This window comes from Apiospora hydei, assembly GCF_038363865.1.
Source record: "Apiospora hydei strain CBS 114990 chromosome Unknown utg000005l_segment0_segment0, whole genome shotgun sequence".
Classification (NCBI taxonomy): Eukaryota; Fungi; Ascomycota; class Sordariomycetes; order Amphisphaeriales; family Apiosporaceae; genus Apiospora; species Apiospora hydei.
The window spans coordinates 3,231,580-3,257,975 of record NW_027117364.1 but is presented as its reverse complement, the minus strand read 5'-3'; the positions used below and the strand labels follow the sequence as shown (position 1 = coordinate 3,257,975).

Here is a 26,396-nt window from a genome sequence, read left to right as displayed (position 1 = left end):
TAGTAGGCAGTGAAAAGCGAGATACCGGATTGCCGAGATGCGATGATGTGCCAGTAGGATGTCCAGGGATGCCCAAGAATGGCCCCCACCAAACCAGAGCCCCTAAGTCCGAACACAGTCGGCGTTGCAATAAGTCCGGACTCGATCGGCCTTGCCACTATCCGTACATCAGAGGGACACAGTTGATATTTCCCTGACCTCCCACTTTGCCCAGCCAAAGTTCCCAATATATAATTCCTTGTTTTTATCCATCCATAGAGTCCGAAGTGCACCCTCTTAATCTATACGAATGCACATACTTACATTTGAATTTAAGGATGGTTTTCTTGGGGGGAAACGGTCTTCCGAGGGTTATTCGCCTCTTGAAGATGAATTATTTTCACATTCTGGTGGAAAGTCCGACGAGTTTATGCATAAAGATTTCCGCGATCCCAACCTCAAGCGATACCGTCGTAAGAAGCGCATATGCATCGCTGTGGGCGGTTTGGTCTCTCTGGTTGTCTACTCAGTGCTGCTTATAGCGGCCACTTCGATGTACTGGAGGAAGGATAGGCTCCGCGGAGCCCAACATGATTGATAGTAAGTATCTGCCTCGCGGAGGTCCAGTAATACTACATCTGCCTTTGATAATACTAACTAACATTGAATATGAGACTAGAAGGTCCCAACTTGTGTGGCCCGGGACCCAATCGCAAGTTTAGGGGTAAGCAGGTACATGGAGACCCACTCAATCTTTTCAGCTGCGATAACAGTGGCTTGACTGGATGTGGCTCGCAGTTCAAGCCACATTTCCTACCCCCTTTTCTGTCCTGCCATGAGGAACCTGATTGCAAACGACTTACACCCAATTCATACTATTGATATTTTTCACACATCCAGTAATATACACAAAACCGATCTTCTGTGGTCTGAACCCCACGCGTCAAGATTTCGAACATTACAAAAATTTATCGTTTCGGAGGCATGGGAAGTAGATAGTACATTTCACACCAATCGCCTTTCATAGGACAAGATCGCATATGAAATATATCAAACGCAAATATTGTCTTGGGCCGGCTGTGTAGAGTGAATGACGTGTGTAGAGACTGGTGTGTACGTAGCGTCTGTGAAAGACTCACTTTTTGAAATTTTTTCTCGCAGCACCTATAAGCAGAACAGAACCCCAAAACTAGACGGTGGAGGAATTACAGGGCAAGTTCGCTCCATACATAACAGCCAGGGGTGCGATACCTCTTTAAGGTGACGAGCACGTCCAATTCGTAGTGTAGTTGCTGATACCCCCACTGAAATGAGCTGTCTGTGGAAAGGGGCAAATGGGACGCTGAGCAAAGTACGTCGTGAACCCTGTCGAGGCGTTCCATGTCGTTGCCGTGATGTCCTGCGGCTTGCGGTCCCCGCTCTCGACCCAATCGACCAGGGCGGCAAACATGTCGGCCTTCGGATTGCCGATCAGGCCCGTCGTGTTGCCATGCAGGGTCAAGAAGTACCCGAGCAAAGCGGCAGTCCCCTGCGTCGCGCCGGAGAAGAACCAAGGCGCCCTGTACTGCGGCAATTGGGCAGGTACACCCAATAGACTCACGTTTACCAAGTAGTTATCCGACAAGTAACAGTGCCACATACCGGGGACCCTGTAGTACAGCATGAAGTCGTCGCGCTGGTCCGAGGCCTCGCCGACTTGGTTGAAGTAGTCGAGGCTGCTGTCGGTCGGGACAATACCGTCAGCGAGACCGTGGTACATGATGACCTTACCTCCCCGAGCGTTGAACGCAGCCCAGTCTGTTTCGTTCGCTCGGGGCGAGGCGTTGCCGGGTCGGCGGTCCTCTGCGTCGATGACAATCTGGTCGCTGTAGGTGTAATTGTCCGGGTAGTCGAGAAAATCAATCTCCCACTGCCAATCGAAGCCGGTCCTCGGGATACGTGCGTCTGCTAATAGGTAGGAGGAAAACAGGTTATACCCAGAACCTGGCTCGGGCCCCCGGAAAGACGGTACGATTGCGCCCGTCGTTTTCCGTTATGATGTACTCCTGATGTACAGCCACCAACGTGTCAATTTGGGTGTCGTTGAGACAGAAGGAGGAGTTGGTAGCAGTCCCGCACCGCAAGTTGGCATTGGCGACTTCTCTGATGTCACAGGCGGCAGGATTCATGATGACGCCGTCTTCCACACCGTCCTTTCCGTCGCATCCGTTCCGGATTCCTTCGCTGATGAAAACCCCTTGCCCAGGGATTGCAGGTATGGTGCCGGTGGAGTTCAATGGATCGATAACCGCGAGTTTGGTTATCCATGGCATCAGGTGTTCTTGATCCCACACTGGGTCGCCAATAAGTAGGCCATCAAATGCATCTGGGTCTATCTCAAGTTGCTTGAGGCCCTGTCGGCCAGAAGTGGAACAACCTGCAAAGTAGGAGTGGTTTGCAGAGGATCCATAGTACTGACTGATCAGACTCTTGGCCACTGGGACAGACCCGTCCAAAGCACGATACCCCCAGTCTTTGCGGGCGGTGTCATTCCCTCTCGCCCAACTCATGTCGGGTTGGGTGCCGTAATGTCCTTGGTCTGTAGACATGACGGCCATACCGTAGTAGTATGCCCCAGCCCACATTTCCCGCCAGTTGATGCCACCGGCGAACGAGAAGCCGCCGGTGGCCATGAACGAGCCCGTGTAGTTGGTTGCGTTTGGCATGATGAGACCGAAGCGATAAGTATCCTTCTTGACAATCATGGCACACGACGGCGGCAGGAACAGCGCATAGTTGCAGCTGATATCAAAACGAAAGTTCGCATCGGTCTGATTACAGTGCCCACGTGTATCATTAGAGATATAATGATAGAAAATATTCTTGTCGATGTCCTCGCCATAACATGGAAGCGTCTCGTTGACTCGATGGATAGCTTCAATAGTGGCATTGTATTGCTGCATAATACCGTCAAAGTTGCTCTTTATGCAAGCACCGTCAAGCGCTGGGTCAGGAGCGTATCCTGGACACAAGTTGACAGCTTGGTAGAGCGGCAAGGAAGCCAACAAAATAAGTGGATAGAGTAACAGATGCATTGTGGGCATATCGAGTCTCAGGCGTTGGAATATTGTCGTTACTGGTCTGCCGTGAGTAAGTAATTACTGAAAATTATCACATATTCGAATCCAACCTCATGACTCAGTGATATTTATATGCATTCGATATCCTCAAGTCTTCCACCCTAACTGCAATGCTTCGTCCACTCCATGCCACCATTGACCTCATAGCCTCGTAAACTCTTGCCGCATCCCCGAGGAAAGTCATATTTTGGTGACTGACAAAGACGTGTCGGACTCTTCTTTGTTCTCAAAAGCGGCATGGTTGACATCGCGAGCCAGCCTTTATGATCTGATAGTTCGTGTTACCTTAGGAAACATTGGTCACGATGCCCCAAGGTGTGTCGACCTGCACCGTTCTCGGTGTGGACGTCTTCACCGCTGGTGGCCGGGAAGATGTGGGCAAGTCCTGAACAGGCATTATAAAATGCTGTCTTAAAGAACATGACGGATGAAAGTGTGAACCCCCTGGGACTAATGGGTTGGCCACTGAGTGCGTGAGCGATCAAAAGTACGTCGGAAATTGCCCGATTCTCTCGTTCGTCACATCCCAAACGTTGTTTGGGTCTATGCCAGCCTTGTGACAGTTCCGCTAGCGGAGTTGTCTACATACGAGGGTGGTCAGATAAGCTGGCTAGCTTCCTGTGAGAGGTCTGCTCGAGAAGACGTTGTCGAAAGCATGACCTTGAAGCCGGATGGTTAGTTGGCGTAATCTCACTAAGCACTTGGTTGGCGTATTCTGGAGTTTGGTCCACATAGGAGACATTTCTCATTGTCAGCAGACTTTGCTCTCTATATGTCGGAAGCTATCCTGCGGGGAGTCGCGGATATCCGACATGTCGGTGCCAACTTCATTGTATTGGTCATTTCTTAATGCGGCTACACACGTGTACTACTTCATACTACCCAGCGCTGTGTCGAACCGATATCCAGAAACGCCCGAAGCCCCAATCGACTTGATTTATCTCATTGCGGCATCGCCGAGAGCCCCAGCTCCGGCCAGTAGTTTGACAAGTCTAGTACTCGATTCCACGAGAGCGGGTCTTGCTCCGCCAGCCCGAGAGGGGCCTTCTCCGCCGGATCCACGGGGAACAGCCAGAACCCGAACGCCGCGTCGACCTCGCCCGGCGACCAGGTAAAACGACGCTTATTCTTCCAGAAACCGGACACCGTCTCCAGTGCGGCCCTCCACTGCTTGTTTTCCTTTGCCAAGTATCGCTCCGCGTCCTCGGGGCCAAAGACGGCGCTCCCCTCAGGGACTGGTCTCTGAGCCAGGAGGTAGCGGTATTGTACTTGGTTGGTGTGGTGGCTGACCCCCGCGTTTACAAGGACCCGAAGCCACGAGTTGATGATCTCGCGCGGGTCCGGCGTGGCGATAATCACCTTCTCGAGGTTCCCCTCGATCGGTCTCGGGTCGGGACGCAGACGGTCGAAGGCGGGCTCCTTCGTCATGATGGGAAATGCATCATTGAAGCGAACGCCTAGTCCACGAATAGGGCTGAGAGGTCCGGCGTTGGAGCGAGCAAAGGATGCGATGTTGACAAAGAAGACTTCCCGTAGTTGCAACAGCGTATCCAAGTAGGCCGTTCTCGCTGGCGGGTCCAGGTGATCCGGCTTTAGCTCAGACCATCGAGAGGAGCTAATGGTTTTTTGGCTGGCAGCGAGGTTGCAGAGGCCAATACCCAACGGATCATATGCCTTGAGGTCGAACATAAAGTCTACCACTGTATCCTTTGCTGGACATCTGGTTTTCAGATGCAAGAAGTCGTACTCTGGATTCAGGTACAAAATCGATTCCTTGCTATTCTTTCCCCAAGGGTTCTGTATGTGGCAGGGAATATGAATGCGATAGAACAGCAAGGCTTCATACCTGGCCTCAGCACTGACCCGCAGGAGCTTGCTATAGACATGATAGCCAGATGTCGTGGCATGGTATTGGGCCCCAGTGACAGCCTTCCCAAGATTGTTCTCCTGAGTGTATCGGATATTGTGATCCGAGTGTGGCTTTTTTCGCGCCAAGTCTATCCTGATCAGCCGATTTTGCTTCATAGTTTTGCGCCATATCAGCAGTCGCAGCTCTTTTGGGAGACGAGTAAACTGTGGAAATACATCGTGCGACGGAGATTCGGGATGCGAGATATTGTAGATGGACTGGTATGCTTTTGGCATCATGCTGACTCCAACAAAGGCTCGATCCGGGCATCTATCGTTGAATGTCAGAGCCGAGGGCAGGTAATCGGGCACGACGAAGTTGCTAGGAGCTACAACACATGGAAGTTGCTCTCTCCATGGAGCCAGCCGTAAGCGCTAACGCGGCATCTGCGGGTATTCGTTCCCCCGAAAGAGGTAACATAAAACGGTGACGTTGGAGAGACTTTGCTTTTTCCATTGGCCCCCAGCCCCCAGTACATGCGGCCGGGCATTGGAGCCCTACGTGCTTATGCCCTGTGTACTGCCACAATCATTCGCGATAAGCCTTACAGGAGCAGAGGAGGGCTGGCTAAGTCACTGCGGGGCTTCGGTGTGCGCGAAACGATTCAAAAAATGACAAGTCATCATGACTTCATGAAACCATCTAACCAATGCAACCTTGGGCACCATCGAAAAGAAACGTGAATATTGGTCGGATAGAAGCTGCCCGGCCCGCTGTGTACAAGAATGTAAAAACCAAAGCCTTAGAGGAGCATATTCACCTTCCATAGTGAAGTGCTCAGCCCTGCAAATAGGTCTGTCAAGGGTAAAAGGTTCTTGATGTAATCAGGGGATGATCGGGTCCGAGTAGGTGTATGGGTTGAAGATGTGGGACCATCAACATATCCTCAGTTCTGTTGCCGAAATTCAACAGCGCTCCCAAACAGGAGCGCAATCTGCCCACCAGCTGCGACATCATGCCACCGATTTTCTAACGTCGCATCAAGCTGGACCGTGGAAGTTGAATGTATGCCGTTCTGCCTGATTGATTGAGCTAGAGCTCGTTCAAACCACACTTTGGCAAGATTCCAGTCTCTTTGTTGGAAGGACGTACCCACATGTATGAAGAACTGAAGGGCAAGCTGCTTTTTCCCAAGAGCTTCCCCATAGTCCTCTAGGTAACGTGCTAATAGCTGGAGCACCTCATCCCCCTTTTGCATACCGGGAATTAGAAATCCAAACTTTGCAGCTTCCCGGACGAAATCCAAGTCGATAGAAGAGCTGTGTTCGCGTCGGACGTGGTTCTCCACTATCTCCTCGACAGATTGGAAGACCTCAGTAACCTGCACGTCATCCTTGTCTGAAAGGAGATGAATCTTCGCAAGGCAATAGTGGGCCTTCAATAGTCGAACCGGATGCTTGACTGTACTGTCTTTACTGGCCCTGGCGTTTCCTTGTAGTAGAAAGCTGATATCGCTTCGAAGGGCTTCTATTAGAGCCTGGCTTGCTTCAGGCTTCGCATCTGTGAGTAATTCAACGAGGTGCAGGTGGGTGTCCACCTGAGTTGCGTCGCAGGGAGGGCTGAGAATGGTTTGAATGTCAGACTCGACAAGATCCTTTGTGAGATTGGTACCGTCACTAGACCCATAAATGTTTGGGACGTCTGCCGCACTGATTTCCTCTTTGTCAAGTATGTCTGCCAATCTCCAAATCATCAAGTCAGCAGCTTCGTTACGCAGCCATGCTCGAAGGAGGCTAATGACTCGGATGAAATGCTTGACAGTATGAGTGCTGTGAAGTCCGAATCTTCGTGCGATTTGTGCCCCAAGCCAGTTGAGTACTGAATCGGCTTCCTCAACTCTGTGATCTTGCTTCAAAGCCTCGGCAAGCAAATATGCAGTTTCCACAGTGTGCTCGTGGGTTGGGGTCAAGAGCTTCTGCAAACCCGAAAAAACTTCATTGAGCTTGTCAATAGCTTCTCCAAACCGCCCTTGGTTCATAAGGGATTTGCTGTAATCCCGTTTCTGGTGTAGGTCTGGTAGCGATCTGTCAGGAACGCGAAAGGAAGAGTAATGGGTTGGCGGAGATGGTAACCCAGTCTGGTTTGGTAGGCTGGCCTCATAACTCAACCACGGTAAGTTTCCTCTCTCTGGAGGGCCCATGGTAGATGGTACCATCTGCCTTGATGATGACGATATTGAAGGAAGTATGCTGATGGAACCATGGCGTGGCATATTACTTGGAGGTGGGAGAAATCTTGGACTCCATGGTCTTGATGTGGCCCTGAATTGCAAATGAGGGCTTTGTGACAACTGACGGGCTCCCCCAATAGATATTTGAGACAACATGGGAGAAGTCAGGGTGGGTGTGCGGATGATAAGGTCGGATGGCAGGGAAGGTGAGTCTAGAGATTTGGTTAGTAGGGTTCATAACCATGCCACGAGAGAACGCACAGAATTCAATGTCGTTATTGCTCTTCTCCCGTTTCCTTTTGACCTCTTGCATAGTCCATTTCTTGGGCCCAAGCTGAAACACAGTGTCTTTTGGCCGCCTTTCCTCCGCAAGTCGAACCATCTTCGGTGTCCAACTCTGGGGAAGATTCTTTTGCCAACCCCATTCTTGAAATTTCTGTTTGTAGAGATTGATCCTGAAAAACCCCAGGGTTAATCTGACGGTTCGGTGATACAGGGTACGTGGTGGTACTCACGACGCGTCAAAGCTGTGGTCATCGCTCATGACGGTTCGCGTCTTCTCTAGGGTGTGGTTCTCCTCAAAGTACAATTCGCGAATTTTGGGCTTCTGTCTGTTCCAGTCTGATGCAGTTGGTCCCTTTTGCCTTGGCTTTGGTACTGCTCCCTGTGTTATGCCAACGTCGAGTACTTGCGATTGTTGCGCAGCTTGACCAGAATATAGAGGGGGTGCTGGATTTGGCTCGCTTAGCTGATTACCAAAGTACAAGGGAGGGACCAGAGGCGTTTCCAAAGGAGGAAGTGACACAACGTCTGGAAGCTGGGCATCGTCAATGATAGGATCGAAGACTTCGTCAAAGAAATTGTTGTTGATGAAGTCAAAAGAGTCGATAAAATGGCTGGAAGAGTGATCATTGCTTTGACCACTGGTGTTCCCCGCAAACGTAGCATGAAACTCGGTTTCTCTGTTCAAGCCAGGGGTGAAAGGGTTCCAGAAGTCATCCGCCATGTCATCCATCATAGGCGCAACGTTTCCAGAAGTTGGAGGAACAAGGATAAGATTCGCGTACTCAGTGGTACATAGAGGGGCTTGCACGAAGGAATAAAGGGTCAGGAAACGTCCAGCTAGCCCGGCTGGGCTCTTTGGAGGGTAACTCCCTGACTCTCCCTCCTTCAGCCAGCAGCCCAGGGGGTAGGACAGGGTGGGGCATAGGCCGTTGCCAAGCAGCACCCGAGTGACTAGGGTCGAGGATTGGTCGAGATGAAAGTTGCGAAAGGTTCGAAAAAAGGTGTCTCCACACGCCAAAGTTCGGTGTGTCGTCTCTTTGAGCCAATGATACATCGACGTACTCATCATGCAAAAGTTGCAAAAGATATTTAAAGGGTTTGCCAAAGTTGCCAAAAGGAAGTTGGAAAGTTGAGAAAAGTTTTGGCCGTTCTGGGTACGGATCAAGACCTTAGTAGCTGGTGAATCGCAATGCTTCGACACGACTATAAAGGTACATGTAGGCACTCAGGTTGGCTTTGAGACCAAGTCAATAGAATTGTAGCATTTTTATCCGCGCCTGGTCAAATACCCAATACGAGCGAAACACCATCATTGGACTTACACAAGTCAACATTGTTCTTCATCGCCTATTTCTATTTGATACGCGACTCGCTGCAAGCAACACCTTTGCTACGTTATCGCAACCTCTCGCATATTTTCCCCTGTGTACGCAAGTGCCAATAAGCATTGCTAAGAAATAGTCGGTCTGGTTCTAACTTGTTTTCAGTGCAGCTTCGAGAATGCCTAAAGTGACTCTTGGCCAGGGTGGACAATCCCCCAGGAGAAGGAAAAGTGCCTTGCAGGGGTGGGAACCGGAAATTCTGTGGCGTTGGAGCGATGGCTGAATGAAACGAAGAAGCAGGAGCCATTCAATGCGCTGGCATTGGTGTGTGTCGATCGAGGCTCCAACAGTGGTCCGCGCCCTAAACCTCCAGCTCGGCAGTTGGGTAGCCGCCTGTGAAGGATTCCGCCCTGCACTTGTTGCCTTGTTGCCTTGGTCCATAGATATTATAAGGAAGCCCAGGACATATAGCTAGCGATGCGACCCTCCAACATCTTAATGCGGGGCCTTGTCTATGCAAACAAATACCCTGTTCTCTGTGTACTTTCAGTAACACTCTGGTTTTGCCTCCCTTTTCCCTTCCCATTTCCCTTGTGATATCCCCCTCTCATCATTTCCTCATGACTCGGCCATCCCATGTGAACAACGCTGTCATTTACAGGTAGCCCGTTGGTATAATGGAAAGCCCTGACTACGTGGTTTTCAGAAGCAGCAATGGAGATATTGATCCCTCATTAGAGGGCTCAACATGCGAGGTCCGTCAATATGAGTGCCTCTTCAACAGCAAAGGAGAAAAAGTGCTACTAGCTAGTGGTGCTCGACGGTCGCACAGAGCTACGGAACGTGACAGCGCCTCATTTCGGTCCGCTCTAGTTCTGACCAAGGCATGGGAACGGGATCAAGTGCATTGCCACACCGAGCTCGAGATACAGTCCCCGTACATGAAAGAAGCCTTGAAGGCATGCATTCCCGAATACAAAGACTTTGATATTGAGCATAAGAGCATTATACTCAGGGACGAGCCGCGCTGCGTTTTTCACTACAGAGACGAATTGATTCTTTATCGCCAACGCTGCATGTCGGAGCAAAGAGGCGAGGCCGGCCAACACATTCAATACTTGGTCGACTACATGGCAAGCAGTCTAATTACGGAGATCTATCTTTTCTCCCGGCTTATGGTCGGCGGGGACCAACCCCCGAGCTAGACTTCAACAATCTATGGATGGCATTTGTCCCTGGGGACCTTGTCTATATCGACAGTCACGTGTTGAAAGCCTCTGCCAGCAAGACCGTATACCGGTTTGAGAGAATGGAGCGTTGTTACTGCAGTAACACGACGACATGTCCAAGGTCACCATGGAATATGACTGCACACTCCATCATGTGTGATGGTATGGATTTTGGCCACCATGAAGAAGAAATCCCGATCGCCCCTTACGAGGGTTTCCGGTCTCTGACAAGCCTACCTGTCATGCCATTGAAATATCACCCTGATCAGAAAAAGATCAAAGACGAATTGATCTTAAGGGGACGGAAATATCGAACTCTTGGAATCGGCCGCCATCATATGAATTATGATGGATTTGCCACTGTTGGTCGGCGCAGAGCGGCAAACCGACACAGCTTCGACAGATCATTTGACAAACAACGAGCATATGTGGGTTTTGCGATTATACTAGACATTTCAATCAATGCTAAGCAAGCAACAGGTTCAGGGAGGCTTATGATTGACTCTGAAGCAGGGGCTCAGTATGTGCCTGACCATGAGCCAGAATTCAGTGCCAACAAGAGAATCTTTCGATGTGAGACAGATGATCATCTGGAAATGACGGATGAAGATCTCATCATCTGTACTGCTGAATTGGTTGCCTATTCATTAAGCAATATGAAGTGGGGATTCTTCAAAGTCGAGTGTGCAACGGATGTGGTCTACGACAACGAGGCCTTTGCATCACTTCTCATCGACCAAGACTATAAGGATACAGTACTCTCTCTGGTCCGTATCCATGCAGATGAGCGAGCAATGTATGACGACGTCATAGCTGGAAAGGGGAAAGGAATGGTCATGCTACTGCATGGTCCGCCGGGTGTGGGCAAGAGTCTCACTGCAGGTATGTCCCTTCGTATGTTTTAGCAAAATTGATCATTCTGACGACAGGATAGAGAGCGTTGCAGAGCATACAAAGAAGCCGTTGATGCGCCTACAAGCAGGCACCCTTGGCGCAAGTCCTGCTGAGGTGGAAGATGCACTTTCAGACGCCTTCAGCTTGGCCGTGAAATGGGATGCTGTGGCCTTGCTAGACGAAGCCGACGTCTTTCTCGAGCAGCGAGACTCCGAAAACCTGGAAAGAAATCGTCTTGTGTCGAGTGAGCATCAAAGCACTCTCAATCTTCAATCTGAACTATGCTGATGATGATCCAGTCTTCTTGCGCGTACTTGAATTCTACCAGGGGATTCTCTTCCTTACCACTAATAGAGTGGCGGCGTTTGACGGCGCGATCATGTCGAGGGTGCATATCGCAATTACCTACCCTGCGCTGGATCGCGCAAGCCAGCAAAGTCTGTGGATTCTTTTCCTATCGCGGCTCCCAAACGACGCCGGAAGGTCTTTGGTCGACAAAGGCGATCTGGGAACTCTAGACGAATATGATATGGATGGCCGGGAAATCAAGAACATCGTTCGCACGGCACACTCTCTAGCCGTCAGTGATGCTTCTGGTTCAGTTGGCTTGAACCATCTCCGAAAGGCCTTGAAGATACGACAATTGCAACTCAACATGGCTGTGCCTGGGTTTAAGGATCGCGATGGCCACGATGAGAGTGGGAGACGAGGAACAAAGAGACAACGCTTGGACGATGTTCAAGACGAATAGGGGTAGATTCTGGGAAGAACGCAAAACGAGAGACAGCAGGAACGAAGGACGTATTTGATGTGAATTTGTACACCTGTGGATGGGAAATATAACGAGGCAAATTGAGTTGATGACTGTGATTTTATTGGCGTTATTTGGGATTTCATAGAAACTTCGGAATCATTATGGATTACGTATTACTCAGGTCAGGGCAACTGCTCTGCCTCACACTGACCGTCCCCAACCCCATTCCTACTCCTCGATCCGAACAGTATAGTTCGACCCCAAGCTCTGCATCGACGCCGTCTCCAAGCTATCCCCAAGCCTAGACCGCCGATCCGACTTCTCCTCGATCGCGGGCGGGATGTACACGTAGCGCGTCCCGGAGTGCGTCTGCCCATTAGGGGACAGCGGCCAGTGTCTCGTCGCCTCAGCATCCTCATCCGCAGCAGCGGCAACGACAGTATCATGCACTTCAACTGAGGGACTGCTAGGAGGCTCCCTCCTATTAGTAGCCGCAACTTGCTCGCCCTGTCTGGGATTCGTCTGCGCCGCGAACGCACCGATGCTACGGCCCCGTCCCGCGTTCTTGAGCTTGTTTTTGGAAGACCGCGATAATGCCGTGAGGCTGAAGAAATTGGCCGGGAGACCGGTAGTGGTAGCCGCGGTGGGGTCCATGTGCTTCTGGAACGGCGGCGGCGGCGGCTGCTGCAGACCTTGTTGACGCAGTGGGGCCAGAGGGCGTGGGGCACGTTGTCCACCGCTCACGGAGTGCTGGTTGTGTATGAGACTGGTGGCCGACCCGCTCTTGCTCGGTTCCGGGAACTGCGACAGGATGGGGGAGCTCAGGGTCTCGGAGGACTTGCGGGGTCGGACCTGCTGTGGTTGCTGCTGTTTGGGCTTGGATTCGGCGGCTCTCCGCTCGTCATCGACTCCGTTGCGGCGATCGCCGCGGGTTGCCACACTGGGAGGCGCGTGCGTTCGCAAGTGGGACGACATGGCGGTCTCTGGACGGGGCGGGAGATGCTGCTGCTGTTGCGATAGACCAGACGAGCCGTTGGCATCGACTCCGCCTCCGCCTCCGCGCAGACTCAGAGTGGAGTCATCGTCGACCAGGACAATCATCCAGACGCCGACCTTGCCGTTGGCACCGAGCAGCGGCGTACAGTGGAGCCAGCGCGACCGACCGGTGGACTCTGTGTCTGCTTCGTCGGCATCGTCCTCCAAGTCCAGGTGGGCTTCTAAAGGGTGGTGATGCTCGTTATTGGCCGCTTGCTGCCTCCTGCGCTGCGCTCTGGTTTTGGAATTGCCCTTCATCTGTCCATGGCTGATGTTGAGCCACCTGACCTTCGCTGTGACGCCTTGCCCCTGCGCCAGAGCCTGGACGAAGTCGTCACGCATACGCGCCGAGCCCCCGATGCGGTCGACTAGTGGAGATTGCAGGATTCCAGGGACACGCATGGAGGGGCTGGTGAACAGGATGCGGAGGGACGGGTACGGCCGCACCAACAGGTAGTGTTCGTAGACGCCCGTCAGGCGGCCGTTGTGCCTTGTGGTCAAAGTTGCGGCAGTAGAGAGCTGAACCGATATATGGCCGTTCGATGGCGCATTTCCCTCCGTCGGAGACTCCGAGTCCCTGAGCACCACCCTTGGCTTGGCCCAGTTCCCCGCTTGGTGTCCGGCTTCGCTGTGCGACCGGGACTCTCGACTTATCCTGGACGCATTCGCTTCGCGCTGGGGTTGCATTTCGGTTCGTGCCCGGCCGCGATGCATGTCCCCGCCTCGCTGGCGGACGATCTCGAGCTCGCGGGACTCAAAGGTCTCCGCAAGCTGGGTGAACTCGTCCTTCGCGTCAGACCCGCGGTCCGGGCCGTCGCCTTGGTGCTCATCATCGTCCATCAGGCGCTTGAGGGCGTCGAGGTCGTAAGACTGTTTCGCGAGTCCCGATACATCGACCTGGGCCCCGATGAAATACCGTATGGCGCCGCGGCTGTCGTAAAGGGGGCAAGCTGCATCCGGGTGTATCAGCCTCTCATCACGGGACAAGGAAGGGGAACCTTCACAGGAATTGACGCAACATACCATGACCAGGTTCATGAACGGCGACCCATCGCGACGGTAGTTGAGAAACGTCTCGTAGTGTTCCATGCCAGCATTCAGCTTCTCCCGTACCCTGGCTATGCTGAACGGGTTCGTGTTGGGGCCCTGCAGGAACCGGCAGTTACGTCCAATGACATAGTCAACTCCGTACTGGGTGGTCCGATGAAACTCGTCTGACGTGAACACGATCGGATTATCCGGCCGCGACGGATCAGTCAGACAGAAGACTTCCGCGAGGCCCTCTGATACGTGCGGGAGTGTCCCCATGATCCGATGTTTGACTGACACGGACACCGTCTTGATCCAGACGTGGGTGATGTACATCGGAAGGTCCTCACGTGTCATATGGTCGAATGCAAGATCCGCTTGTGCCTGCAGTTCCTGGTTGTAGGTGGTAGGCAGCGCCCCTGACTCTCCATCGTGCTGGGTAACATCAGTATCCGGCGGAGGCTTCAGCATCTGTGCCACCGAGTTGCTGTACTCAATGGCCCGCAGAGCTTTGAGAAGCCCGAGGTAATACTTCAGCAATGCGATCGAAGCCGGCCGGTGTTCGTACAAGAAGCTGGAGAAGCGCCGCAACTGGGTAGGGTCATCGAAGATGGCTTGGAGATGGCGCCGGGAGAAGAGCAGGTCGGAGCGTGTCTCCAGCTCGTACTTGCATCTTTGGCCATCGTCTTGGTAGCCTGGCGAGACCAGATCAAAACTTCCAGGCTCTAGCTCTTCGTTCTCTAACGGATCGAGGCCTTCTGGATCGCCGCCTGCTACCTGCAGTTCGGGGAGATCCTCCGACGTCCCATTTGCCGTATTAGTGTCGGTCGCATGGGCTGGACGAGGCGGGAGAGGTTTCACGGCGAAGTCGTTCTCTTCTGTCCTAAAGCTGTCTTGGCTAAAATCATGCACCAATGTCAGCTTGAACTGTTAGGATCGTAGGTGGGACATAGGGGTACCTTAGCGTGGGCGATTGGGTTCGCTGGGAAAGGGGGGCATCCTTCGCTCCATGTCTGCTGCAATCCAAGATGGCTCGTCGAGGACTCAAGTAGGCACTGTCTCAAGACCTGGCAACCCGCGACTAAAGAAACCATCAAGAGAGGCCGAGGCAGGAATGCGCTTTAAGTAAAAAGACGCATGCTGCCGAGGAGCACGAGGGAATGCATCCCCGAGTCCCATCGGTCATTGCCTCGTGGATATTCAATAGCTCCACGCTGGTGGTATTGACAAGATGTATCAACACAGACCTGTTTCTGAGCAGTCGGAATGCTCCCATGCGGACGCGAGGTGTTTGCTTGTTGTCAACGGTCGTGCGGCTCAATGATCAACGGCTTTAAGCCAAAAGAGGCTCATGATATGTCCCAGTAGTCGACCTGTCAATTTGGAAAGGAAGCGTCCCTTGCATGACGGCCCCGGTCTGTACGGTTGAGGTTCTCGAAGCGACAGTGGTCACCTGGAATCCCCATTGCTTCTTCTGCGTCAGCGTGCCCGACCATGCGGCAGCTGCGACCGAGTGCCGAGCCCCCTTTTGAGCCCGATCCTGATCGATATGTTGAGCAAACTGGAATCGTGACTTTTGCAGACGAATCGAGTGCTCGCTCGTGGTGCATAAATCCGACAATTGCTTTGGGCGTGAAGTTAGCGAAGCTGAGCGCTGAGAACTGCATCAGCCCAAGTTTCCCATGTAAACGCCGATGCATCCAGCCACAAGCCACTTTGGACTAATCAGGCTGCCTGGCATTCAGCATAAACTGTCAACTAACCCATACTTACTGTTAGACGCATTGCTTTAGCTGGCAGTACACATTTGGCAGACCAAATACCATGGCAACCTCTGAAGACAGCAGCACTAAGGGGTGGGTGCGGTACCGGCATGCCGGGTAGGAATACAACCATGTTGCATCGGCTTGTCCTCGGTTGCAGCCCGGATTATGGGGATCACATAACGATGCATTACACGACAGCAGCTTCGAGCCCATATCACCATCCTCAATTCTAAGAGGTGACCGGTGAGAGATGAGATGCACGCGATGGTTGCATTGTCCTGAAATTGGCCGCTGGGAGCCCGCAGAGGCTCGAATATGGGTGCTCGTTCCTGCCCGTGGTGACTGGTCAATCAGGACCATTCGGGTAGGCAGGGCTAGCGAGAGAATGGACAGGTGACATGTCAGACGCCGTCGGTGCCACGCTGGCCGTCAATGCCCTCTTTCTCACCAAGCATGCAGCCATATTGATGAGTGGCTTTTGGACACGTTATCTCACCCGAGCTGAGTTGCGCGGGTTCATCAGGGTGCCTCCTTTTCGAAAACCACCGACAGTGCAACCATGCGACATGCTGCTAGTCACAGACTCACAGCGGTCGAAGCCGTCATGACGTCAGACTGAAACTGAAACCCTCAGTAGTATCCGACCGACCACCCCCAACTCTATCTATGGAAGCTATGGAAGCAATGCTAGTGATCGCTTCCCTGTACATCTCCAATTACACGCGATAATTCCTCACCAATTGGAAAGGGCTTGCTTTCTCTTTTCCAAGGCAAAGCTTTCAGGGGGTGCCCTAGATATCGCATTGGGAATATCCGATTATGCATGGTAATATTGTGCAACCGGTCATGACGCCATATTGACAAGCCGATTTCAGCTCTCAAGCCGCATGTAATCAGCTATCCCCCGATTGTCCAATTCGATCATTCCGTCAAAAGTTCTCGGCGTCATGAAAAATTTCGAACGATACTGCACAATGTCAACGGAGCAGCCGCTGCGAAGCCGCTCCTCAAACGGCCGCAGGTCAAAACAAGTTCACTTCGACAACATGAAGCCCGCCGTCGACCAACAACAAGAGTCCATGTCCCCCTGCAGCGCCACATCGCCTTCTGGGACCAAGACCGCGACGGCATCATCCGTCCCCTGGACGTGTACTCCGGCTTCCGCGCTCTGGGCTTCTCCATCCTCTTCTCCCTCGACTCCCTGCTGATCCCGCTCTTCTTCTCGTACCCGACGCGGCTCGCGCACTCGCTCGTGCCCGACTGGCGCCTCCGCATCTACGTCGCGAGCATCCACAAGGCCAAGCACGGCAGCGACACGGGCGTCTACGACGTCGACGGGCAGCTGCGCGAGCACATGTTCGACGACATGTTTGCGCGCTACGACGAGCACGGCACGGGCGGGCTGAGCGCGGGGGAGCTCTGGCGCATGATTGGGCGGAATCGGTGCGCGGCCGACGTCGCAGGCTGGGCGTTTAGTTTTATGGAGTGGTGGACTACGTGGTTGCTCTTGCAGCAGGATGGGCGCGTTTGGCGGGAGGATCTCAAGGCTTGCTACGATGGGACTCTGTTTTGGCGGATCGCGGACGGGCGTAAGAGAAGGGACGAGACGGAGCCGGCGTGGCAGAAGGGGTACGGGTTCGAAGACTTTGTGAGCGGCATGTGGAATGGCAGAACTTGGAAGTCATGGGAGCTGAAGGGACAACAGTCACCGGGCAGTGCGGACGAGGATGCAGGGATGGGAGACAACGACCAGAAGACCCTGCTCCTCAACTGAGCTAATGGATCGAGAAGATGCCTTAGATCCCGTATCAACACCCCACAAGCGTGAGGTGTACCATTCCATAAGTATAGGTATTTGACCAAGTCCTTCGTCCTACAGAGTGTACTCATAGGCGGGTCCATTCCTATGGTCCTCCTCCGTCTCCGCCATGCCAGTAAGCTCCCGGCGCTCCCGCGCCCGGTTCGCCATATACATCGCCGCCGCCATAACCACCGCGCCTATCCCCGTGATCCAAATACACGCCAGCGCGGTCCCGTATCCCGCATAGTACCGCGGCCCCGCGCGTGCCAAGAAGACATTCGACGCCACGACGCCGCCGCAATTGCCCATACTGTTCACCACCGCGGACCCGACCGCGCGGCGCCCGTGGCCGCGCAGGTTGTTCATGAGCCACGCGTAGACGACGGGCGTGGTGGGGATGCCGAGCACGACGAGGAACGTGGCGGCGTACTGCGCGCGCCGCGAGAAGTGCTCCTGGCGCAGCAGGATCGCGTACCCGATGGTGGGCGGGATGGTCAGCGCCAGGATGAAGAGGCTGCGGTGCTGCAGCCGGTCCGAGGCCCAGGAGGCGAGGGCCGCGACGAGGAAGGCGACGGCCCAGACGGGGATGGTGTGCAGCTGCACGTCGACCACGTCCCAGCCGAACTCGTTGAGGATGGTGGGGAGGAAGGAGGCCATGGCGTAGACGGTGACTATGCCGCCGAAGGCGTTCAGTGCGCTTTAATCGTCGATCACGTCAGTTCAGTTCAGTTCGTCTTCTGCTCCTCTCCTAACATGAGGATACCTACCTTATCCAAATTTTCCAGTCGAGCAAGATGACACCCAGTTGGTGGAGGGTCATCTCGGGCTCTTCGACCGCTGGCTGATCAGACAGAAGCCGCTGCCGGATCATCCCTTTATCTGCCACGCTCAGGTACTTGTTCTGTTCGGGCCAGTCGGGAATCCAGAAGAAGGCGATCCCTCCGAAGAAGGCCGTGATGGCCCCTTCGATGATGAAGATCCTAGCAGGGGGGTGAAGGCAAGTCATGTCAGCACTTTAGAACGCCAGATCAACAGAGATTGGGGACTGCGCTTCTTCCATACCATCGCCATGCCGCATACCCATAATGGCCATCGAGATGCGCGATTGAATATGCCAAAAGCTGCCGAAGGGGATTGGTCAGTCCGCGGAGAGAAATCAAGATTGGAATGTCGACTCACTCCTCCAAACGCGTTCGACAGGATCGCGGAGCTCCAGATGGCCGTCAGGCGCCTTTGGTACTCGAACCGTTTATAGTACATGGACGTCACATACAAGATGCCGGGGAAGATGCCAGCCTCGAGGGCGCCGAGGAGGAACCGGAGGCCGATCAAAGCTTGGTAGGTGTTGACGAAGCCTTCGCACATGACCACGATTCCTAAATACGGGCCAGAACCCAAAGCCTGTTAGACATTTTTGCTTTCCTATTCCAAGGGGTGGTATATTGTCTTCTCTTCCTTCTGTGTTGTCACGAACCCCATGAGAATATTAACGCAGATATATAATACGACGGCCGGACGTGCTTGACGATCAGATTGCTGGGAAGCTCGAGGAGTATGTAGGGCACGAAGAAGATCTGACATGCACCATCAAGATGTCAGCAGAACGATCGAAACGTGAAGGGGTAAGTATGTTCTGAGGCCTTCTTGTGCTCACCACGAGGACAACATTATATCGATTCCCTATATTCAGGCCCAGGTCTCGGTCCATGCCCTGAATCTTCGCATTGCCGATGTTGGAGCGGTCGAGGAGGCTAGCGAAGTTGACGAGAAAGAAAATGGGGCAGATCATGAGGTCCAGCTTCCACACCAGTCTCTCCTCGGCCACTGTGACGTATTCCCCCGGAGACCGCAGCAGGCGCTGCGCCCAAGAGGTGGCTCTCCCCAACATATTTGGACGGATAGACAGAAGCGACAGTCGGAAAGGACTAAGTCTCATTTGAAGTAGCGAGAGGTTTGTATCAACTAAATATTTCCCATTCTCTCCGCTTCTCCTCACATAAGCCCTGCTGAGCCGCTGTGGCCCCTATAACATGGGATGAAAGCGCTAGTCATGAGGGTCCGATCACGACTCCAGGCGACAAAGCCTCCTCACATGCAAGGCCAGCAACGAACTTTTCAGCTCTGTCTAGCTTTACATACTTCCATCTCATGCACCTCGTCAGTGCGTGTTGGTAGAAGAGTTCGCAAATCCACAGCGCTCTGCCAGGCTACGTCGACATCTTTTCAAGCAAGTCTTCTGAAGACAGCCGAGCGGGTGAGGCCAACCCCATCCGTGCGTCCTACTTCCCGCATTCCTATTCTGGACAACTGCATTCGAACTCTATTTTGACTCGAAACGCCACGATTAAGTCGAGGAGTCACGCTAGTGTCCTGCGGCTCTGCTCGCTACTGTAGGTCTGTAACGCCACTTCTCTTACCTCGCACTACAACTGCACTGCCTTTGGATGAATATCGTGAAGTATGTCGACTTGTTGCCGGCTCTTATTTACTTTCCTTCCACTCATCCTTTATCTTGTCGGATATATATTTTACACCGCCGAGGCAATGTCACGCAATCTCGGCATTGGGACTAACAAGTCTCTATGCTGTGTTTGCTATACCGTTACCAACTCATTGATTAGTGATTCGTGAGGCGTGGATAAGCATGGAGCCATGTGGGTAAACCCTTTTCCGGTATAGCGGCCACCGGGACATAGAATGCAGGGCTCTAATGGGCCATCGGTGGTATCGGCATCCCGTCCGCAAGGGACCTCGTATTCAAGCTCTCTAGTCAGGAAGCAATTGGCGGTACACACCGCCTTACTTCCAATCAAGCAAGGGGGCTTCTAATTCCTGGTTCGTGTGGATTTTAGGCAAATCAAGCCACCCGAATCCTTCTTCGGCGGGTGGAGGGCCGTGGTTTCCGTTTTGGGAAAGTAGGCGCCCAGGGGGAGGTTATAAATACGGGCAGTTTACTTGCGTTTTCTAGCGGCAGTGTCGCATTAGTCTAAATTTCGTAACCGGGTTCATGGTTCCATACCGCCGAATCAGTCCGAACCAGATATGCAGATCTCTACACTACTCTTCTTAGCTGGCTCTTCCGCAGCTGCAGCCACCGCTCTGCCGAGGAAGAACCCGGGCTGGGCTTACGAAGTCTACTACTGGAATATATCGAACTGGCGCACCGCGGAGCTCGCCGGCGAAGTTTCACGCTACCATTATGGTAAGTTGCCAACCTATCTGCTGCCTTCAGTCGTGCGTACAAGATCGGTGACCCTAACTCGGAAACTTCCCGCGACCATTAGTATTCGACATCTCGGCCCCGGTCTTTGATCCTCCAAGTGTCTACGGAGCACCATCGACCCCTTCCTTCACAGGCACATGTGAGGGAGAGTCCACCGCCGAGTCGCCCAACCAGACCGGCTACATAGACTGCACCGCAAGCAGGCAGGTGGGAGATACTTCGGACGGCGGCACCTTTGGCGGGCTGTCGGCCAGGGTGCAGCCAAGCCCTAAGTATCCGAAGCCAGACGTGGCCATTTCCTTCCAGTGGACTCAGGAGATGAGGTAGGCCGCCCCTGGAGTTCCCGCCCTTATTGGAAGATGCTCAAGTGCTGATCAAGAGACTAAAACCCAACAGTAACCAGAAATACAACGTCACGGGATACGTTGCGCCCCTGGTAAGCAGTACATTGATAATTGTCCTTTCCCAGCCTCCCCTCAACTCCGACTGGCCGCTGCTTCAACTATTGGCATGCCAAATTTGAGTGAGATGAACTGCGGTTCACTGACAGATTCATAGTGGGCTGTTGGTCAGCCGAATGCGATGGGTTTCGACATACTCGACTCGGGTATGCTGTGGGAACGTTGGGTTTGAGAGGGACAAGTGTTGTTAGGGAAGGCTCGGTCTTCGAGTTGGATATCCTGTAATTTCAAGATGTGTAGAGATATACGAGTATCATAAATTGACTAGCGGGCGATGGATGGTATTCAATATTGATGCTATTATCCCCGGAGTGTACTTAACGGAGAACCTTTGAACAAAAGATAAGGCTTTTTATTTCTGGAGAGGAAGTCGCATAATGATACCAACTCACATCTGCCATCAAATACAGGCAGGATCCATGCAAGAGGGCCTTTCCTGGCCAAGTTTTACCGAGTGACCTAAACTAAGTGCTCAGGTGACAAAGCAGTGGCCGATCACACGTTTCGCCTCAAAGTCACGTCCAGCTGTTCGGTATCCCCGCTTATGCGAAACATACTTTAATTACCCCTATTCACCCCTGGTTTGTTTGGAGATCACGACTACTACCACACAAGTTTGCCGGTGCATAGGGCTTGGCGGTTCGGCAGCCCACTGTTTCACTTGTCGCCTCCTTTGTCGTCGATAAAATAAGCTTAAATCTAGCATGAACAACCGGGCGACCTCGAGAGGCTACATCATGATATCACACCACGTTTGCAAGAATAAGAACAAGTAAATGTTTGGACTGCAGTTGCCAAGTTGTACGCCTGGCTCGGCCTGGGACACCGTGTCGCCATTTTGCCCAAACCAAACATTGGCATCTGTGATCGCGTGCACATTTCTCCCCATGGGAGGCGATACCGATCCATGTGAGCTGTAGCATATATATAGGGCTATCCACCGTCCACTATATCTAAGTCATTTCGGAGAGACAGACACACTCAGTTCGATACAGATACAATATACTAGACTTTCATTCATCCTATTGGCCGGCCCACTAAAACCTATTACTGTATCACTCCTTGCCTACCTATACTCAACTTACTATCACCTACTTCCGCCCTCACCATGCAGCTCCAGAAGTTCCTCGTCTTCGCCTTCCTTGGCACCGTCATGGCCAGGCCCACACCTTGTAGCAATGTCGATGACAATGACATCGCCCAGGTTGACGACAACGCTGCCAATAACAACAACAACGCCAATGTCGACAACGCCGCCAATGCCAACAATGCGGCCAACAATGACAACGTGGCAAATGCCGACGATGCGACGAATGCTGATGATGCCGCCGCCGAAGACGAGAATACCGATGACGTCGATGAAGCTGAAGATGAGGATGACGCTGCAGATGCGGGCGATGCGGCTGCCGCGGACGATGCTGCTGACGCAGATGATGCTGCCAATGCCGACAATGCCGACAACGCTGCGGATAACGCCAACGACGCGGACAATGCCGACAACGCGGATAATGCCAACGTAGATAACGCAGCCGGTGCCAATGCCGACGACGCCAACGCTGATGATGCTAATGCTGACAATGCGGATAATGCGAATGGCGCGAATGACGCAAATGCCGACGCCGGCGCGGAAAACGCTGACGCTGACGCTGACATCGCGGATAACGCCGACAACAACGCGGACGCGGACGCGGACGCCAACGAGGAGGAAGATGCCAATGCTAATGCCGACAACGGCGGTGGCTCCAACTCCGCACAACTTGAACGCGTGGCTGAAAAGCAGGCCGAAGGCCTAAACTGCCAGCAGGATGAGGATGGTGGCGTCTTCGTGTGCAGCGATGAGTCGGGTGCCAACTGGTAAGTTACGGAAAGGATCTTGAGAGATGTACCATGTGTCCAGATGACTGACTGACTCAAAACTCATTAGCATCATTAACTCCTCGGGTGGTGGCACTTGCCTGTAAGGGCATGCCGTCTTTATGGACTCCAAGGGCATGGATTAAGTTGTAGAAATTCAATCGGGATATTAATCACGGGATAGATCAGGCGGCTTAAAATAGCACATGCCCTCGGTGCCATGGGTTTCTGCTGGCTAAGCACTTCTTTCACAACACACTGCTGGGTAGTGTGTGAGGGACCCATCAACGGAGCGATACAGACATCTATTACATATAATCCCCCTCGAATTATAAAATCATTATCTACTTAAGCATCCGGTCCCTGTTATACTCTGCCAGTACCTCTGATAGTATATAGACGTAGAAGTTCTGTTTCAGACTTTATGCCATGGTTCTTATATCCATCACTGGAGAATTGAACCAAAACAAAGTAGTGTATGCCATGGAAATAGAGAAGTGAAGCGTAGAGCGTGGCTTACACGCAGAATGCCTCCTATATCGAAATGTCGTATAGTCTAATTGCAAGACCTCGAAGCTGATGAAGCTGCTGACACGCACCAACTCTCACGAGGATAAATATCATCGCTGTCGAAGGCAGCACATTCATTTAAGAATAACGCCTTTAGGAATTCCATGGTTTCTCGAATAACGTTACACACCATAAGGGGCAGAGCGCTAGGATTGACATTATTCACAGAACTGTTTTCGACCTTTCGATGTTTTCCTGCCAAGTCATTGGATCTCCAGTAGTATGCGTATTTTACCTGTAATCCTACCACGAAAGCGGCTAGAGCCGCCACGCGGGGAGACCTGAAAGTATTAACACGCCTACACGTTGGTGCTGACGAGCAGGGGTATGGCTGTTTGCTCCGAAACAACCCACTTATGATTCCTGAGGAGATTCAGGGGTTGATTGCCCGAGCCTTGCCGGCCAAGCCCCCGCATGAGCATGTGGCCATGGCCAGACCCACCAAGAATAAAACGGTTCTTGCATTTTATGGGTGTCGGCCCCCATTGTGGCAATTGAGAGTTGTCTAGCCCCTATTGACGTGCTGGGCAGTGAACCTTGGCGTATCATAAACAAGAAACATACTTTATTTGGATGACATCAAATATTCCCCGAACTGCATGGTTCTTGAATAAGCTGCTAGTCAATCCATGACCATTTGCCTCCCATAGCCATTGTATTGCAGTGGATGATTCCATATCCGCAACAACGGCGGGCATGAGATCCCATAATGACATCACTTGGCAACGCTCATGCCCCCATAGCTTGGCTGTAAAGCCTCCAAGCGAACAAACAGTCTAGATTTCGGACAATCACCAGTGTGGTTGAGGGCTGCCAAGTATAAAGACAAGAAAACGCCTCCTTCTTAGTTATCGAAGTTCATCTCAACTCACACAAACAACACCCTCAAGACTTACCAAGGCTTCTTGTCACGAGTCTACCACGTTTCCGCTCTTTTTCTTTTCTACATTCTCACTACCAACGCTGGCTCGTGCCTTTTCAGTCTATTCGACATAGAGATACTTCCTACTTTTTTTGTTCCATTCTCTTCTCTACTCCGTATCTTAAAACGGCCAAGTCAACCCACCACCACAATGCATTTCCAAGACCTCTCCGCCGTCGCCCTGACCCTCATCATGGCAGCCAACGCCATTCCCATGCCCGATCCGGACCTGGTCCAAGGCCTCGAAGCCCGCGAAACCGAATGGCGGTCCGAGATCATCCCGCGGGACGCCGCGCACCACTTCGCCAACTTTTGGGCGTCGTCCAAACGCCAAGAAGGAGGCGGCACTTCGGGAGGCGGAGCCGCTGCACCGCCGCCGCCGCCGCCGCCGCCACCCGCAGCAAGCGGCGGCGCGGCCCCGATGGCAAGGGGAAGGGGAAGGGGAAGGGGAAGGGCGCTGGTGCGGGTGCGGGTGCAGGAGCTGGTGAAGCTCCACCTACACCTCCACCTCCCCCTGCCGCCAGCGCTGGTGCTGAGGCTGGGGCGCCTGCTGGCAAGGGGAAGGGTAAGGGTACTGGCGCGGGTGCTGGTGCTGGTGCCGGTGGCGAGGCGCCCCCTCCCCGCCCCCCCAGCCGGTGGTGCTGAGGGCGCTGCCGGAGCTGGAGCCCCCGATGCTAAGGGCAAGGGCAAAGGAGCCGGTGGTGCTGGTGCCGGTGCGGAGGCACCACCACCCCCTCCTGCTGGAGGTGCTGCTGGCGCTGCCGGGGGTGAAGCTTCGGCTGCCAAGGGCAAGGGAACCGGCGCGGGTGCGGGTGCTGGTGCTGGAGGAGAGGCACCAGCTGGGAAGGGCAAGGGCACTGGAGCTGGGGCCGGGGCCGGTGCAGCAGCAGGAGGTGCAGCTCCTCCTACCCCTCCCCCTGAGGGCGGTGCTGGAGCTGGAGCCGGAGCCCCCGATGCCAAGGGCAAGGGCAAGGGAGCTGGCAGTGCTGGTGCTGGTGCGGAGGCACCCCCTCCTCCTCCCCCAGCTGGTGGCGCTGCCGGAGGTGCAGCACCTGCTGGCAAGGGCAAAGGCAACGGTACTGGAGCCTAAGCCGGAGACGAAATGTTGGCTATGAATGAACTGCTGCCATGTGATATTATTATGGTTTCTAGGCATGTGCAGCTGCCTGTGTACTTTTATAGAAGTGGGGGAGCCTCGACAAGCACCGAAAAGATGTGCTTTGCGTGGATTACGGTTTGGATAGAACGGACAAGACGATTTCCCTTGTATATTATATATTAACTCTTATACTCATATTATTAACCGCAGACACTCGAAGCCCTTTGCCACGCTCTTGAATACTTGACATTGAACCGTCCTGAGATGACGACGGGGTGCATCGTATCACGTCTTTTCTTAGTATTCAAGCTCACACTGCGCCATCCTTCAGCATCTCATAGGCCGTCAAGTGCTAGACCACACATTGCTTTAAGAGGGAAAAGTTGTTCTGAGTGAGCGGACGGGGATGGGGCTAGGCATCAGTAGTCTAAGTCGGCCCCCTCAGGGGTAACACTTAGTCGTGCTCGTCACTGACCATTCAACGCAATAAGACCAAAGCCGTACATAGATTAGTTTAACAGCAATAGCAATCACCAAGCAAACATGGTCAATTGTAGACAACCACAAGTCCGATGTGGTGTAGTGGCTAACATTACACGCTCTCATGAAGATCCGTGTAGCCCGGGGTTCGATTCCCCGCATCGGAGTTTCTTTTTCCTTTTCTTTTTTGCTTCATTTTTTGGGCCCTCTCCTCTCCTTTTCTCCTTTTATTTTCATGGCGTTGTCAAATACTTCTTCCTAATAACACCATTCGCGGGAGTTGCTCCAAGTGTATCGTTTCCACCGGCACTATGCTGGTTCTGGTCCGACACCAAGTCGTCTGCCAACATCACCAATTGGGGCAGCGTTCCACGGTCCTCTTCTCGTTGCCCGCTCAAGAGACGTTCGTGCTCAGCCGCTGCCGCCGGCTGCTGCCCATGCGCGACAAGTTTGACATCTCGTAAGACCTACAGCCGCCGATAGTTGCCAGATCCG

The 26,396-nt window shown here is 53.1% G+C and overlaps 10 protein-coding genes across 10 annotated transcripts; 5 read left to right on the top strand and 5 right to left on the bottom strand.

Moving 5' to 3' along the window:
• Nucleotides 1–1,234: 1,234 nt before the first annotated feature.
• On the bottom strand, nucleotides 1,235–2,723 carry PG997_006470 (uncharacterized protein; the record flags this gene model as incomplete). Its single annotated transcript, XM_066810785.1, has 2 exons — nucleotides 1,235–1,923; nucleotides 1,991–2,723. The coding sequence occupies 2 exons, from the start codon at nucleotides 2,721–2,723 to the stop codon at nucleotides 1,235–1,237; spliced, it is 1,422 nt and encodes a 473-aa protein (XP_066669708.1).
• A 1,317-nt stretch (nucleotides 2,724–4,040) lies between these two features.
• Nucleotides 4,041–4,787, bottom strand: PG997_006469 (uncharacterized protein; the record flags this gene model as incomplete). Its single annotated transcript, XM_066810784.1, has 1 exon — nucleotides 4,041–4,787. One exon carries the CDS (start codon nucleotides 4,785–4,787, stop codon nucleotides 4,041–4,043), a length of 747 nt encoding a protein of 248 aa, XP_066669707.1.
• Nucleotides 4,788–7,220: 2,433 nt separating this feature from the next.
• PG997_006468 (uncharacterized protein) lies at nucleotides 7,221–8,806 on the bottom strand (the record flags this gene model as incomplete). Its single annotated transcript, XM_066810783.1, has 4 exons — nucleotides 7,221–7,632; nucleotides 7,693–8,467; nucleotides 8,525–8,665; nucleotides 8,785–8,806. The coding sequence occupies 4 exons, from the start codon at nucleotides 8,804–8,806 to the stop codon at nucleotides 7,221–7,223; spliced, it is 1,350 nt and encodes a 449-aa protein (XP_066669706.1).
• A 1,200-nt stretch (nucleotides 8,807–10,006) lies between these two features.
• PG997_006467 (P-loop containing nucleoside triphosphate hydrolase protein) lies at nucleotides 10,007–11,658 on the top strand (the record flags this gene model as incomplete). Its single annotated transcript, XM_066810782.1, has 3 exons — nucleotides 10,007–10,895; nucleotides 10,948–11,151; nucleotides 11,207–11,658. The coding sequence occupies 3 exons, from the start codon at nucleotides 10,007–10,009 to the stop codon at nucleotides 11,656–11,658; spliced, it is 1,545 nt and encodes a 514-aa protein (XP_066669705.1).
• Nucleotides 11,659–11,889: 231 nt separating this feature from the next.
• PG997_006466 (uncharacterized protein) lies at nucleotides 11,890–14,864 on the bottom strand (the record flags this gene model as incomplete). The annotated part of the gene is made up of 3 exons (XM_066810781.1): nucleotides 11,890–13,668; nucleotides 13,720–14,561; nucleotides 14,861–14,864. The coding sequence occupies 3 exons, from the start codon at nucleotides 14,862–14,864 to the stop codon at nucleotides 11,890–11,892; spliced, it is 2,625 nt and encodes an 874-aa protein (XP_066669704.1).
• A 1,446-nt stretch (nucleotides 14,865–16,310) lies between these two features.
• On the top strand, nucleotides 16,311–17,265 carry PG997_006465 (peroxygenase 3; the record flags this gene model as incomplete). The annotated part of the gene is made up of 2 exons (XM_066810780.1): nucleotides 16,311–16,317; nucleotides 16,478–17,265. 2 exons carry the CDS (start codon nucleotides 16,311–16,313, stop codon nucleotides 17,263–17,265), a joined length of 795 nt encoding a protein of 264 aa, XP_066669703.1.
• A 790-nt stretch (nucleotides 17,266–18,055) lies between these two features.
• On the bottom strand, nucleotides 18,056–18,657 carry PG997_006464 (MFS general substrate transporter; the record flags this gene model as incomplete). Its single annotated transcript, XM_066810779.1, has 2 exons — nucleotides 18,056–18,118; nucleotides 18,472–18,657. 2 exons carry the CDS (start codon nucleotides 18,655–18,657, stop codon nucleotides 18,056–18,058), a joined length of 249 nt encoding a protein of 82 aa, XP_066669702.1.
• A 1,677-nt stretch (nucleotides 18,658–20,334) lies between these two features.
• PG997_006463 (uncharacterized protein) lies at nucleotides 20,335–21,148 on the top strand (the record flags this gene model as incomplete). The annotated part of the gene is made up of 4 exons (XM_066810778.1): nucleotides 20,335–20,494; nucleotides 20,577–20,838; nucleotides 20,912–20,951; nucleotides 21,074–21,148. The coding sequence occupies 4 exons, from the start codon at nucleotides 20,335–20,337 to the stop codon at nucleotides 21,146–21,148; spliced, it is 537 nt and encodes a 178-aa protein (XP_066669701.1).
• Nucleotides 21,149–22,084: 936 nt separating this feature from the next.
• On the top strand, nucleotides 22,085–22,834 carry PG997_006462 (uncharacterized protein; the record flags this gene model as incomplete). The annotated part of the gene is made up of 1 exon (XM_066810777.1): nucleotides 22,085–22,834. One exon carries the CDS (start codon nucleotides 22,085–22,087, stop codon nucleotides 22,832–22,834), a length of 750 nt encoding a protein of 249 aa, XP_066669700.1.
• Nucleotides 22,835–24,473: 1,639 nt separating this feature from the next.
• Nucleotides 24,474–25,412, top strand: PG997_006461 (uncharacterized protein; the record flags this gene model as incomplete). Its single annotated transcript, XM_066810776.1, has 1 exon — nucleotides 24,474–25,412. One exon carries the CDS (start codon nucleotides 24,474–24,476, stop codon nucleotides 25,410–25,412), a length of 939 nt encoding a protein of 312 aa, XP_066669699.1.
• Nucleotides 25,413–26,396: the final 984 nt, after the last annotated feature.